Genomic DNA, 15,201 nt, shown 5'->3' with positions numbered 1-15,201 from the left:
GAGAGAGAAAATACTGACAGAGATAAAGTGTCATTGTATAATATTCAGCTTGAGAAAGGAATGTTACAATTAAGAAAAGATGTTCTCATGATCCACAATGAACAAACATGCAATGTATAGGCTTGGAAGGTTCCTGGAAGTGTTTGAACCGAGACTGAAAGGTTCCCAGCAGTGGACGAGAACTGGGCTCCATGTTCTCAATAGGCCTTTCCCAAACACTCAGGTTCTCTAATTCAGTGACCCCGGGTCATTTCCTAAAGGCTGGCTTTGTTTATTTGTTTCATAAATCCCCGGAAAAAAGCCTGTTTTGCTACTCCTTTCCTCCTCATCTTAAGAGCCAGAAAAAGAAAATTTTAAAAAGTGAACTTACCGTTAAGGTTTCTGGTTTAGCTCCCATTAATTGAGTTGACTAAGAATCAGCTGCCTTCTTGCAAAAGGACACAATGACCCGAACACAGAAGGACCAGGCACAAGTGTTTCTAGACTTTAAAAGATCCGTTCTTTTTCTAGCCAAAGGTTTGGAGGCCTTTCTTGACTAACAGCCTCTTCTTAGCTAATAACCAATGTCAAGTCATAAAAAATTGAAGGCATTAGAAACCACTGGCCTTTACTCCTAATAGTCCATGAGCCAACACAACAATGATAAATGGCCGTGCAATCACAGCAATTTCCTCATTTCGTGTGAGCCGTGCACCCATTAACGGAGCTGACAAATTATGGAAGGCAACTGTGTGAACACACACCACAAACGAAGGAGCCCTTCCAAACACACACACATCATTAGTAACAATTACATGTACATAGGACTTTGTAAGATTCGCCTGTGATCAGTAACTTATTTTCATTCGGTTGTTATGAAAATAGTGGCACTGGTCCAGGATTTTACAAGCAATCACAAAGTATCTTAAGAAAATGACACAATTTGCAAATATCCAGATGGTGGTCAGAAGCTTCCAAGTTACTAGTTTATGTGGAAGGCTGGTGGTTAATGCAGATAAGCAAAATGACTAATTGCAGAAGTAACAGTGTCACCTCCACAGTGCTGAGCATGCGGAATTCTGCCAAAGACTAGCTCCTTGGTCTTGAGAAACACAGAACGGAAGTTACCAGAGCCCTCCCAAGTGAAGGTTTGTAAAACTCACTCCTGTGGGTCGTGGCCACTCTATGAAGTGGCTTCCAGGCGCACTCACTAATGGTGGGGTCTCCCTTCCAGGCACTCAGAGAAAAAATGGGCCTTCGGCCATGAGGCAATTTGCTCTGGCAGGCATGCTCACCCTTCATGTGTTATGTGGTGAAGAGACTGGCGATTTAGTCATTTAGAGGCAACATGATGCGGTTGGGAAAGTACAGACTTTGGGGTCAGACTGGGGTATGAATACTGGCTCCTCCATCTACTGGCTCAGCCATCCTGGAAGGGCCACTACCCAGCTCTGAGCCTCAGTTTCTTCTTGAAAAAAAAAAGGGGGGGGCAGTTACAACAACCTCATTGGATCATTGTAAGGATGCTTAGAGGACTTAGAGTCAGACCCCTGTTGCATGGATGTACATAAAACAGCATTTGGGGAATAAGGATGGTGATCATGTTTCTTAAAATTGTTTTAGGAAATTTTCTGTGATGCAGAGGTCTTGATGATGCTGCTGTTTATGGAGCACTTCCCATGTGCTTAGCACTGTACATGAATCATCTCATTATGGTAGCGCCATCATCATGCCTGTTTTACAGCTGTGGGAACTAGGGCTGAGAAAAGCACAGGAGACTGTCCAAGGCCACATCACTAGCAGGTAGTGGAGATGGCACTGGGACCTGGACAGTCTTATTCCAGAGTTGATGCCCTGAACAGCCTCAAATGTACATATCAGCATATTTTTTCTCTAATAAACCTACTCCTAGTTCACAGGCATCTTGGAAGACCAGGACCCCCAAGATACCTATCCCCAAGAGAACCACGGCCGATGACTATACTCAGCTCCTGCCAGCAAGTCAGAGACCTTCACTGTCCATGAGGCTTCCATCCAGAACCATCTGAGGTCGCACGATTCATGGAGTCTAATTAATCACCTGATGAAATCAAGATGCAACTGCAATAAACTCCTTGGAGCTATTTCCATGTAGTTGGCTGTATAAATGGTCAGCTCAACACTGTATGATACAAATTCCAAGAAATGTATAAATCACTAGAATTCAGCTCACCTCCTTAGCTCTCCAGCTGGCATGTAAGGAACACAGTTCCAGATGTATATATTTCAAATACATTTGTGGACTGACCGGGGGCATAAATTATGGTGGGGCACAGAGTTTACCTTGCCCTTTAAAACAGAAACTTTAAAGGTACCTCCTCAGTTAATAAAGGGCTCAAGATTATGTACCCAGAAGAATGTGTTTTAAAGCATTTAAATGGCTTTTGTTTTGCATCCCCCCTTTTTCTTCACAGAGGTAAACATCCTTAGATGCCACAGGATACACTGGCATTAAAACCTAGACTGAATCCATCAGGAAACCTGGCACTGGGTCTTGGCTTAACTGCTGGTTTGTGGATTTCTGCAAGTCACTTCCCCTCAGTGTCTTTATGCATAAAGTGAGCAGAGCAATACTTGCTTTGTGTTCCTCTTACAACATGGTTGGGTTCTCAAACAAGACATTAAATGTGGTACTTAGAATAGAATCCCATCATTTCTAGGTCATTCCAAGGTTCCACATAAAGTTACTGGCTGAGTCAAAGTTAGAACAAAGGGACAAGTCAGGGCCATATACAAGAGAGACAAAAGCAATGACTATAAACATCACTAACTAAATATGGCCTAAACTAGATCGACATCTGAGACAGTGAATCTTAAAACCAAAAGTGAGCTGTTCATCATATTGTCAGATATATTCTTAGAAAGAAAATAACAGAATCACCAGTTTGTATTTTCATTAAATGGACTCCCAAACACCTAAAACCTTCTCACCAGGCTCCAGCTTCCTTAGCCATCGTATACATGCATTTGAGCCTTCTTTCTTGAAAGGAAACCTCCCCACGGGAAAACAGTGACTTCTGACTTGGGATCAGTGTAATTCATTAGGACTAACAACTTTTCTTTGAGTGACTTAATCAGGTATTCAGAGCACTTAATAATACCTAGAAAAATCAGTTCCTCCTGGCATGAGAAGTAAGTACCCATTAAATATATATATATGTATATATATATACATATATATATAAAGATCAACGGAACAAAGTTGCACTGATGAGTTAGAAGAAATAAGCTTAATGATGCTCATGTGATACTGTTTCTCCGTCAAAGTCTAGTGCTACTGGACTAAGATGAACTAAGCTCCTTAGATTTCATGGTTAATGATTAGAGCTGGAAGGATCAAGTTGGTTGTCGTATTAAAATTAAACATCTGCAACCAAACTCATATACCGGTGTCATAAGAAATACTAGATTAAGGAGCCACATTTTATTCATAGCATAATCCATGTAGAATAATTTTAATATTTAAAATAGATAATTTAAAGAAGACAAATATTTAAACTATATCATTTTTCTCTATCACTGGAAATGATCATTGAAATTAAAAATGTACAAAGCATTTAATCCCGAGTAGAAATTTTGTTATGATGTGTTTTCAAGAAAATGTCTGTTTTTTTACTCATGGTATCAAATGCACATTAGTGACACCCGCCCCTTCCCCATGAGCCTTGCCCAGCACACTTGCTGCAAGAATAGGAACAAATGCCAGAAGGCACTTGCCCGTGCATCACTGTGTGCCCACTGACTTCCTCACAGCAAATTCTGAAGGAATAGTCATTATGTGCTAAAGGGCACAGGTGCTTTGCTTCAGCTACCCCTGAAGGTTAAAAAGGACTTTGGACTGGCCAATCCTTTTCAGCATAACCACCTTCTTTCTACAAAGAAAATGATCCTGAAAAACTACCTTTATTGGAACCAACAGTCCATACCCAGCTTATAAACAAGGATATACTCATGTTTTTCAAAAGGCCAACTAGCACATGCTGTTTTTTAAACACAAATGCTGACGACACCTGCTGGTAGCAAATATATTTTAATTAACTGCCTATGGAGAAGTGAGGCTTGCAAAGGAGGGCTGTCTTCTGAGCTGATATTGAAACAGAAAACAAGCCCCTACATCACTTAGGTTTCTTTTTCTAACTCTGCCTATTGCCATTATCAGGAAGCGAAATGCCAGATTAATGAAGCTAGGGGATGTACTGGATTTGCCTCCTTGGAGTATACAGTATATGAGATACTTCTACTCTGATTTAACCACTAGGGGGAAAATCCTAAATAGTGATACCTGAAAAATATTACCAACTATTTAAAAAATTGTTCCTCTCCCACCCTATTCCTATACCAGAATATCCCCATAAAAGGAAATTAAGTCACATTTCACAATCTGGATCCAGCTACCATGAAGAAAATTAGTATTTGACTTCTGGTGATACATTTTTCATATCACATTTGTGAGATACAGATATATATATATATTTTTTTTCTTAATAAATAAGAAAAGAATAAGAAAAAATGAAGAATATGGGTTTTATACCTACAACTTTAGTCAAACTGCACAAAAATATAGGACTAAGTGATAGCAGGAAGGGACCAGAGTCTAGAACTATCCTCATTATTCTTTTCTTTGACTCAATTCGATTTACTAATTAAACTCGGTTATGCTTTGCTTCCTTCCAAAAGGAATTTGAGCGGACATTAGCTTCACTGTTCCTACATTCATTAAATTGTGAAGTTCCCACTGAAAAGATCATATATCTATTCTAAGTCTGCACAACCTGAATTCTGTGCAGTTGCTGTCCTGTCAAAACTTCAGTCAGAGCCCAAACAGCACTAAGACCATCACACTTCCACAGCTGCTGGGAACAAAAGCCCTTTGTGAAAATACACAAGTGAACTGAGGTGTGGGACAGGGGTAAGAAGTTAGTCTCTACTCAATTTATAGAAAGCTGATTACAACCTGAAACTGTTTATAGAGTTGTGTCAGTGTGGAGCAGCTCTTGTTAGAGGCAATGAATCTTTGATACTGTTCTCCCAAATATACATAATTCGGTGAACCAACTGCACACAGCTAAGCAAACCCAAGGGTGGCAGGTGGGTGGACCTGCCAAAAGCAGTGAGACAAGGCCGGAAGCACCCCTTCCCCCAGACTTTCCCCCTCATGGTGGGGGCAGAGTGGAGATCTCCCAGAAACACATCAGCGGAAATGATGATCTGGGTCCTGTGGATCCCACTACAGCTTAGTCACAGCAAAAGTGCAGTCTAATGAAAGCAACTGTATTCCCCAAGACCCTCAAAGAAAGAGATACTTTCTCCTCCACCTGAATCCAACCTTTAAGGCCAGTGAGCTCTTTGCCAGAGATAAAACACACAGCAGGAAAAGGCAGACTAAACACCAGCCAGGAGGACTCCCTCACCTAACCCTCCCAGTACAGGAGAGTTACCAGAAGGAAAAATGCTTCCAGTCTTCCAAGACAGCTTCCCACTGCCCCAGGGAATTTAATTCATTTTCGGAAGCCACATGCGACACACTCATTTAGCTCCCAGACCTCCAACTGAATGACTCCCACTGGCCACAGGGACAAGCAGAGGTGCCGTGTCCTGTCTTTGCTGCCAAACAGCTGCAAGTCCAAGCCTGACAGGTGAGAGGTCCCAAAGGGTCCTCAAGAATGTTCCCCTGCCCTCCCCCAAACCTCCTGCAAGAGGAAACCTGTGCTTTTAAAGGGTAGCTCTTCCCTGACGACCAAGCCCATTGATGCAGTATGAGAAAGTCCCTCTGTGGAGAGGACCCACAGTCTGTGAGCTCTGCAGGATGCAAGAGAGAGGTAGGGGCAAAGAGACGGGGACAGAGGAGGTGGCGCTCTTTCGATCCATAGAGAGGGGGTGGAAGGGTGGCAATGAGATAAAGACAAGAGTTAGAGATGAAGACAGGGAGACAGAGTGTATGAGAGATGGAGAGACAGAGAGAAAGAGGAACACACAGAGTGAGAGATGGGAAACAGTGACACAGAGAGGGAGTGGAAAGAGTAAGAGATGCCCAGAGAGGTCCAGGTGGAGGCCCTACCTCGGCGTCCTTGGCTGGACTGCTGGCCGGGGGTACCTCCAGGCTACAGTTCGCTCTCTTGACCGTGAGGTAGAAGGGGTAATCCTTGGCTACCATGGCGGCTGCCGGGCCTGCCCGTTGGGATGTCACCGCTGATCCGATAAGACCACAAAACTCCCAGGCGAAAGGGGGTCCCAGCTCCACGGTGCCGGTGCCGGCGGCGGCGGCGACGGCGGCGGCGGCAGCGGCTACACAGAGACTGACGGCAGGCTTCTTTAGCCTAGCTCCTACAGACTCGGCTCACAGGCGAGAAGGGGCGGAGCCTAGACAAAGCCCGCCCGTCTTGGGCGGGGAGTGGGTGGGGCCTCTTCAGGGCCCGCCCCGACCCCTACACGTCCTGCGAGCGTTCAGGTGCTGCCCGGCGGAAGCCCTCTCCTGAGCAGCGAGGGTATCCGGCCGCTGGACCCTTCCTCCCTCAGGCCCCGGAGTCGGGGCCGCGCAGCCTAAGTGTCAGGTCCGCTCGGGCTCCCTGGCCCTCGTTGGGTGGAAGAAGCAGCGGACAGAATGGAGGCTGGGGCGAAGCCGGGAGGAGGCAAGCGGCCTTGGGGGAAAGTAAGCTCTTTAAAAGCCCATATTAAGAAGAAGCGGTATTCTGCCTCGCCTTACTCATAGCCAGTCTCTCCATATACATATATATGGAGTATATATATATGTCATTGGAGTGTAATCTACAAAGAGTAAAATGCTCCCATTTTACTGTACCGTTAATTGAGTCTTAATAAATGTAAACACTAGAATAACCACCTCCATAATCAGGACACAAAACCTTTCCACCACTTCCAAAAAGTATCCTAGAGCCCTGTCCTCTGCACCCACTTTTAAGTATGAAGAGGCTGGTAAGAGGCGGCCTGCCACTCACAAGAGGAATCTGACGGGGTGTGTCCAGGCAAAGCTGTCCAGTGATGAGCTGACACTACTGGAGTGGGTTGCCATTTCCTTCTCCATGGGATCTTCCTGGCCTAGGGATCAAACCACCATCTCCTGCACCGCAGACAGATTCTTTACCACTGAGTCACCAGGGAAGCAACATCCACCATTAGGGAGTGCTTAAATAAACTCTTATCACTATGGAACACCACTCAGTTGCAGTCATTTTGAAGATGGCCCCGTGGGTGCGGCATGGAAAGATCTCCAAGGTATCAGGTTCAGTTAAAAAAAATTATTGCAGAGTAAGCAGTATAATACCATTTGTGTTAAAAAAAAAATCTGCAAATGAATACCATATATTTTCTATAGAGAAATGTAGGTAAATACCATTGAAAACCATTTGGAAGGAACCACAGCAAATTTTTGGTGGCCCAGGTGGTAAAGAATCTGCCTGCAATGCGGGAGACCTGGGTTCAATCCCTGGGTTGGGAAGATCCCCTGGAGGAGGGCATGGCAATCCACTCCAGTATTCTTGCCTAGAGAATCCCCATGGACAGAGGTGCTTAGTGGGTTACAGTCCATGGGGTCACAAAGAAGTTGTACACGATGGAACGACTAAGCACAGCATCGTAAATTTTTATGGGGCTGAAAGGAGGCAGCCAGTTTCAGGGGAATTAAAGGTAGTGTACAAAGGAGAACTTCACATTTATAGCTAATATGTTCTTAACAATTTTACATGAATTGTTACTCGGTAAATTAGAAATTAATTTTTCAAATATTAAAATGATCATTATCGGAGAAGTTATTTTGTAGACTGCACTGTTGAGTGTTCTTCCCCTCCTATCAAAGTCATGGTCACAGCAGGTGGGGGTCTATTCTTCTGACTTCTTAGGTGGGCAGGAGGTGGTGGGAAGGGAAATATCCAGTCCCTGGTTAAGTGTTCTCTGCTCCGGGTGAGCCCAAAATCCAGCAATTCCCACTTTCCAGGCAGGAAACCTCATGGTATACAGCCCTTTCATCCCAGGTACCAAGCCCACATGCTGGCACTAAATGTGCCTGCTTTCCTGCCCAGCCAGTGTGGACAAACTGCCTTCAGAAGCAAAGAGAATCTGGCCCAGTTCTGCCAGTCTCGCTCTTGCCAGCCATGTAGAGGAAGCTGTTGAACGAGTGGGGTTCAACTGACATTAAAGAGAGCACCTGACTTTTCTTCCTCCTCGAACATACACCCTAAAGCAGTAGGAAGGAAGTGGCTGCAAAGGAGGTTTGGAATGGGAAAGAGTACCTCAGGACTACTGATCTTTCTCCTACCTGTATTCTTGAACACAGCTTTGTCCTTTTAGCCTGAACAGTGCTGATGGACAGCTTCATAGATGCTCACTGCAAGTCCAGTCAAGTTTGAGGTGGGGAGTGAGGGGCAACCCTGTATCCAAGGGCAACCAACCAAAGCAGCCCCTGATTAATCCTGCCACCAAGAGTCTCACACAGGGCTCCTCCGGCTGCCAAGGATTTGAGCTGAAGCTTGCTCCTCATTCCCTTTCCCTCCCTGATCCTCTGGCCCCTGCAGGCCCACCGCCTCAACTGGGCAGGTGGCTCTGACCAGTAAATTGTCCCTTCATGGATGGGCTTTGAACCCTGGTGGAGTTGGCTTGGCATTGACTTCCAATTGGGAGTGTACAGCCAGCACTTGGTGAAGAAGAGAGTGACTCTAGTAAATTATGCCAGGCCTGGGGCTGGGCTACTCAGTGCGGGATTCTCAGGACCAAGGAGGAAGTCTGCGTAATGTAAATCTGCATGTGCGTGCTAAAGTTGCTTCACTTGTTTCCAACTCTTTGCAACCCTGTGGACTGTATAGCCTGCCAGGCTCTTCTGTCCATGGGATTTCTGAGGCAAGAATACTGGAGTGGGTTGCCATGCCCTCCTCCAGGGGATCTTCCCAAACCAGGGATCGAACCTATGTCTCTTATGTCTCCAGCATTGGCAGGCAAGTGCTTTACCACTAGTGCCACCTGGGAAGCACAGTGTAGTAATAAATAAACCCTAAGGAAGAGAGGGGACTTTAACCTCAACCACAAGTGTCGTAGAGCAAAGAATAATAAAAATGGTTGATGAAAAGGCTGCCATATCCACTTGTTCTTAAAACTTTTTTTGCCCCTCTTCAAAGAATGGAACCATAAAAAGCAATCAATATACATGGTATAATATATGAGCAGAAAACTTATGTTTTTCCCATTGTCTATGCTAGGCAGAGGTAAAGAAAGAGGAAAAGAGAGAGAGAGATTGCTAATGGCCAGTAACAATTTAAATAAGTGTGAAAGGGAAAAATGGGTATCTGGATTTCCTTTGGGTGGTCTGATGCTTCCAAGCCTCTCACAGCTTGAGTGTCTCACCACCATAAATAAGATTTTGATGGTTAAAGGCATATTTTTGGTATAGTGAGGCCTATAAACTGAAACCAGCAATTTTGGGTATATGCAAGTCAGGGATGTGGTCCCTGAGACACTCAGAGGCTTTTCAAGGGTATTGTTGAGTCCATGCAATTTCCACTTTCAGAATCTCCCTCGTGTGTGTGCATGACACACTGCTCCAACATCAGCAGATGTGGCCTCTGGGCAATCAGCCTAATATTCCAACCGGAAGTGTCTATGGTCGAAGCCTTGGTCAGCAAGTAGGCTGCTCTAAAGGAGGGTTCCCAAGCACACCCCCGAAGCTGGTGTCACAGTGGAGAGAAGTCAGTCCAACTCTGCAGTGCTGCCCAGCTGAGCGGCCTCAGAAGCCCAGCATTCCCCATTCTGCCTGTGTGTGTGTTTATGGGCTTAAGAACAACACTGCCTGAACAGTCAGCTTCACTCAAAGCAACGGCACAAAGTGCCTTTCAGAACTCGCCTTCGGCACAACCCGTTATAATCCTGTAAAATGCTTCACAGCCAGGCAGTGTTCCTTGCTAGCCAGAAGCCTGGAGACTGGAATAAAGAAGTCTGTTCTGCATTTCCAGGAACGGTGCCAAGAGCAGAGCCTGTATTCTCGCCTGGGCTGAGCAGGGCACGTTTGTGTTGCTGATGGAGTGGTGGGCTTCTACCCACAAGCCCGGCACTGGTTGTTAGCTCCTTTTAGACGAGCAGACAGCCAGGCATGACTGGGAGGCCATCAATCAGCTCCCCAAATCCCACTGCCAAGACTGGGAGTGGAACAGGCCCAGCATGAGGCTAAAACTTCACAAGTTAAAGTGGTTGCGACAGTCTTCTCAGCCAATGGGACAACATTATATTGTCATTGTCCTGACAGCATTATACTTATAATATCTTCCACCCATTCCTGAATCTCTGTGGCAGAAAGGTGAGTAATACACACCTGCTCAAGAAATATAGCTGAGTTTGAAACACGGCCTTTCACCTGTAACCTCTGCTGTGAGCTGTGCATTTGTAGGAGTGCAAGTGAGAGTAGCAGATGTCCCAAAGCCTCGCCTTCAGACACAATGCACCTCTGTCTGCTTCCTTGGCATCTGGAGCCATCTGGTCTACCCGTGCTAATCTGACACAGTCGTGTATGTACATGTTGGACACGTGTGTGTACCCACCCCCTGGCTCCCCTTCTGTTTGGGGGACATTCCCAGCTAATGACCAAGTTCCTTCTCCTCTCAGTAACTTCAGTCTCGACAGGAGAGGGTAGTTAAAAGCCTGAAGAAGTTCTTGTAGTGAATTCTGAGAGATCAGAAGTGTGGTTTACTGCCAGACAGGTAAAAATGGCACAAATCAAGCACTGATAATATCTAAAATCATCTAAAACCTCTCCCTTTGCCTGGGGATATGTCCACTGGCTCCAGGCTAGATTTACGAATGTGCATACCTGGATATTCTAAAGCTGGAAGACTTCATTCTTGCCTTCTCTCATAGATCTTATTTTCTAAAACAAGTCTGAAAAACTGGTTAAGTGACAGCATCTCCTTATCCCAGTAATGAGCTTATCTTGTGACTTATTAGCTATAATCTAAAAAGAACCAAGATTTTATGTTTAAAAACAAAGAATACTATGTGTCATGCTCTGATATAACACAGACAGGTACAATCATTATAGCAGTGACTCCCAAAGGGGTACGATTTTCTTCCCTGGGTGACATTTGGCAATGTCTAGATGTTTTAGACAGTCACTGGGGGAAGGAGCTAGTGTCATTTAATGGGTAGAGGACCAGGATGCTGGTAAACATTCTATAATGCACAGGACACCCCACCTCCGCCCCCCACCCCCCACAAACCAAAGAATTAACAGGTTCAAAATGCTTATAATGTCACAGTTGACAGACCCTACATTAAAGAGTAGAGCTGAAACACGGCATCAGAGCCAGGATAACCTGTTGGTTTTGACCTCAAGGTATTTTCGCTTTAGACCGTGATCATTGGTTGATGTCAAATGTCAGTTTAGGCACAGTGGAGCTGCAAACAAAATGCTTGCGTACCAAGAAGCCTTAGAATATTGGCATGTCTAGAATCCTTCCTTCATGCCCATACCTGACCCTTAATAGAATAACAGACTTCATAAAGCATGAAAGGAGAAAAGGATAAAGAAGAACATGAGTAAGGGGGGAAAGGAAGAGAAAATTATCTTAACCTGTTTAAGATATGAAAATGCACTTGAAAATACCGGTGAAAATGAACAGACAATTTAAGAAGAACTTGGAAAGGGGCAAGAAATGTTTCTAGCTTGTTTTTCCTAGGACAAACTTTCAGTTCAGTTCAGTTGCTCAGTTGTGTCCAACTCTTTGCGACCGCATGGAATGCAGCAGGCCAGGCCTCCCTGTCCATCACCAACTCCTGGAGTTTACGCAATCTCATGTCCATTGAGTTGGTGATGCCATCCAACCACCTCACCCTCTGTCATCCCCTTCTCCTCCCGCCTTCAATCTTTCCCAGCATCAGGGTCTTTTCAAATGAGTCAGCTCTTCACATCAGGCAGCCAAAGTATTGGAGTCTCAGCTTCAACATCACTCCTTCCAATGAACACCCAGGACTGATCTCCTTTAGGATGGACTGGTTGGATCTTCTTGCAGTCCAAGGGACTCTCAAGAGTCTTCTCCAACACCACAGTTCAAAAGCATCAATTCTTCAGGGCTCAGCTTTCTTTATAGTCAACTTTATAGGACAAACTTTACCAGCATATTTAATTATTTTAGGTGGCAGAAATGCAAATGTGGTGATAAAAACCCCAAAGGGTATGGCTTACTGTGTTTGTGATACATAGCACAGCCTGTGCAGTTAGAGACCTGTCCTCACTCAAGATTTTGCAATAAGAATGCTAATTTTTCAATCTGAGCTGATTACTATCAGCAGGCTTCCTTTGCTTATAGAATATAAGTCAATTGTTAGAATACCTTTTGTACACTGAACTTTATGGAGAGCCTGCATTTAGTTGAAACTATTTCATATTTTTGACCAAAAATTTAATAAACTTTTTAAATTCCAAAACTACTTATTCTCTTTAGACTACAGCAATGTATGCATCAGTAGGTTTTGTTTTTTTTGTTTTTGTTTTTGTTTTTTTAAATACTAACCATTGCACAGAGAAACTGGAATCTAAAATGTATCAATTCTAGCTTTGGATAGTGGAAATGTTTTATTTTCCATCAAGTACAAAGTCAGCATCTAAGTACTGTATTTCATCAAACCTAAGATGCCAAAGACTGAAATATGTTCTATTATCTTATGTACAGCTAAGAAAGAAAATAAAAGTTGCCAATTCCATTATAACACATGGTGGGAGGTGGGAGGGAGATTCAAGACATATGTACTCCTATGTTTAATTCATGTTAATGTATGACAGAAATCAAACCAATACTGTAATCAATTAAAAATAAATACTTTTTAAAATGAAAAAAAAATTATAACACATGATCAATTGTAAGATACATCCCAATTCCAGAGAAGTTAAAAATGTGGGGAAAGTGTGGGTAACAGTGAAATATAGCACTATTCATATCTTCTGGCCAGGATTTGAAAACCTACACATTTATAGAAATGTGAATTGTGGGGATTTAGGGACAATAATTCCAGAGACCACATGCAGTGAAATCAACTGAGAAACTTACCAAATCCAGATTCCTGGGCCCCACTTTGGATTAACTGAACTGGACTCTTTAGCAGTGGACTCGAGAAATTTAAATTTTTGATAAACTCTCTTCAAGACAGTGTGAGTTAGAATTATCAGGAGACCACAGATCCTCGGTGCTCAGGGGCAACGAGCCCACTGGCTGTAGTATCGCAATCAAGAACAGGCACAGAGAGCACTGCTTATTTGCTCAGGCTGTGCTGAGGAACAAGACACACTGCACAGCCCACTGAAAACATATGGGTGCATCAGGGACACAGCAAGAAATACGCAACTCCACACTCCCAGTAAACTACCAACTAAGCCACCCACCAGGAGATGGGTTCTGGCTCTTGGGACTTTGATTTACAGTCTCCTATCCAAAAGTTCCAGCTAAAACCATGCTTATCTCTTCATAGCCAAGGGGCATGACTGCATTTACATTTTTAAAAAATTAGCGGCAGCAGTACAGAACGGGAGGAGGGCGGTTGGCTTGAGATGTTTACTTGAAAGAGCCCCTGGGGTTTATGGTGGGGGTGGCAAGGGGACAGTGATGTGAGGAGAAGACCTTAATTACAGAACGAGTTTAACCAGCACAGACAGACTCTGGGACTCCTAGCAAGCCTGGTTCTCACTCATCTGGTGGGAGCGGAAGTCAGCTGCTGTGTGGTAGAAAGCAGCTCATTAGCTGAAAGTGTTCCTCCTGCTGTGGGCATCCCATAACAGGGGGATTCGAGGGTGTCGGTTAAGTGAGTTGAGGTACAGGAGCTTCTGAATTTTTCTATCTTACATCCAAAACCAAGCTCAGAAAACACAGGCCCCACATGCCTGCAATTCGGACGGAACCCAAAGCCTGTGCAACAGAAGGCTGGAGAAAAGCACCAGCTTCTAGCTCACCAACGTTTATCAGTGCATGATCATTTAGTTCTTTGGCAGGATAAGAACCACCAACCAGATAGCTTTCTGGCTAATTCCTCTCCTCCAAGACAGTCCTCAATCCCCCAGCAAGGGGGGCCTCTACTTTGTACCCCTATAGTGCTGAGTGAAAGTGAAACTGTTAGTCACTCAGTTGTGTCCGACTCTTCGGGAGCCCATGGACTGCAGTCCGCCAGGCTCCTCTGTCCATGGGATTCTCCAGGCACAAGAATACTGGAGTGGATTGCCATTCCCTTCTCCCGGGGATCTTTCTGACCCAGGGATCGAACCTGGGTCCCCTGCACTGCAGGCGTGGGCCCCAGGGAAGCCCACTGCACGGATTACCTCTCCCTAATATTCATCCTGCTCATAATGACTGACTCAGCATGTCTCTACCTACAAAGGCACAGGGACCATAACTCTCTCAATCACCGCAACGGCTCCAGCTCCTTCTATCATTCTGGCTGGCGCATGGTAGAAGGATCCATCTTTGTTGAAATAAAAATTAAATTGAAATTAAATTAAATGGAAAAATTAAGTAGAACATGTCGTAGAGAAGGTAAATTCAGAGACTTTGTGCAATGAGGAAAGCTGTCTAAAGTTTCTGAGATGGGGGACTTTTCCCAGGTGTCCCAGCGGTTAGGACATCACTTTCCACTATAGAGGGTATGGGTTTGAGCGGCCAAAAACCCAAAACATACAATAGAAGCAATATTGTTACAAAGTCAATGAAGACTTTTAAAATGGTCTACATTTAAAAAAAAAAAAAAAACAACTTGAAAAGTTTCTAAGATAAGACCAAGAAATCACATGCAGAATACCACTATGGGCTGTTAAAAGAAATTTTGAAAGGAGACGAGTCCCTTAATAAGCTTCTTGAAGAGTCCCAAACTCACTGAAACTACTTGTAGAGATGGCACTTGCAGTGTAAGGCTACGGGAGCCCTGTTGGATATTACTGTGAGCTTTTGGTTCCCTCCAGCTTTTTACAGACACTCAGCAATGTACACTAATTTCTGAACAAGGTAGACTTGCCAGGGAGATTGAAACTCTGGTGACAAAGAGATGTCGAATAGTTTGTTTTCAGAGATTCCTAGTGACAACCCCATCTTCCTTTTTCCTTCCCTCCAGTGGCTCTTTCTTCCCTTTCCTGTTCTAAGTGTCTGATTCCAGGTTAAACTCTCTATATATTTCTTTTCAATTTGCCATGCTCATACCTAGTACTATTAA

At 44.3% G+C, this 15,201-nt stretch overlaps 1 protein-coding gene across 5 annotated transcripts in view; it reads right to left on the bottom strand.

Annotated features, from left to right (window-relative positions):
• The window catches only part of ARHGEF3 (Rho guanine nucleotide exchange factor 3), a 311,112-nt gene that overhangs the window by 62,508 nt on the left and 233,403 nt on the right, over window positions 1–15,201 (bottom strand). The window contains exon 1 of one of the 5 annotated variants that reach the window (XM_069560639.1): window positions 6,077–6,391. The exons of the other annotated variants lie outside the window; for them this stretch is intronic. Coding sequence (XP_069416740.1) covers window positions 6,077–6,172 — 96 coding nt within the window. The 5' untranslated portion in view covers window positions 6,173–6,391. Of the gene's footprint in view, window positions 1–6,076; window positions 6,392–15,201 lie in introns of those variants that run through there. 5 annotated transcript variants of the gene reach the window in all.

The sequence above is a fragment of the Ovis canadensis genome, chromosome 19 (genome assembly GCF_042477335.2).
Source record: "Ovis canadensis isolate MfBH-ARS-UI-01 breed Bighorn chromosome 19, ARS-UI_OviCan_v2, whole genome shotgun sequence".
Taxonomy (NCBI): Eukaryota; Metazoa; Chordata; class Mammalia; order Artiodactyla; family Bovidae; genus Ovis; species Ovis canadensis.
The sequence above is the reverse complement of the archived record's forward strand: the minus strand, read 5'-3'. Positions and strand labels throughout refer to the sequence as shown.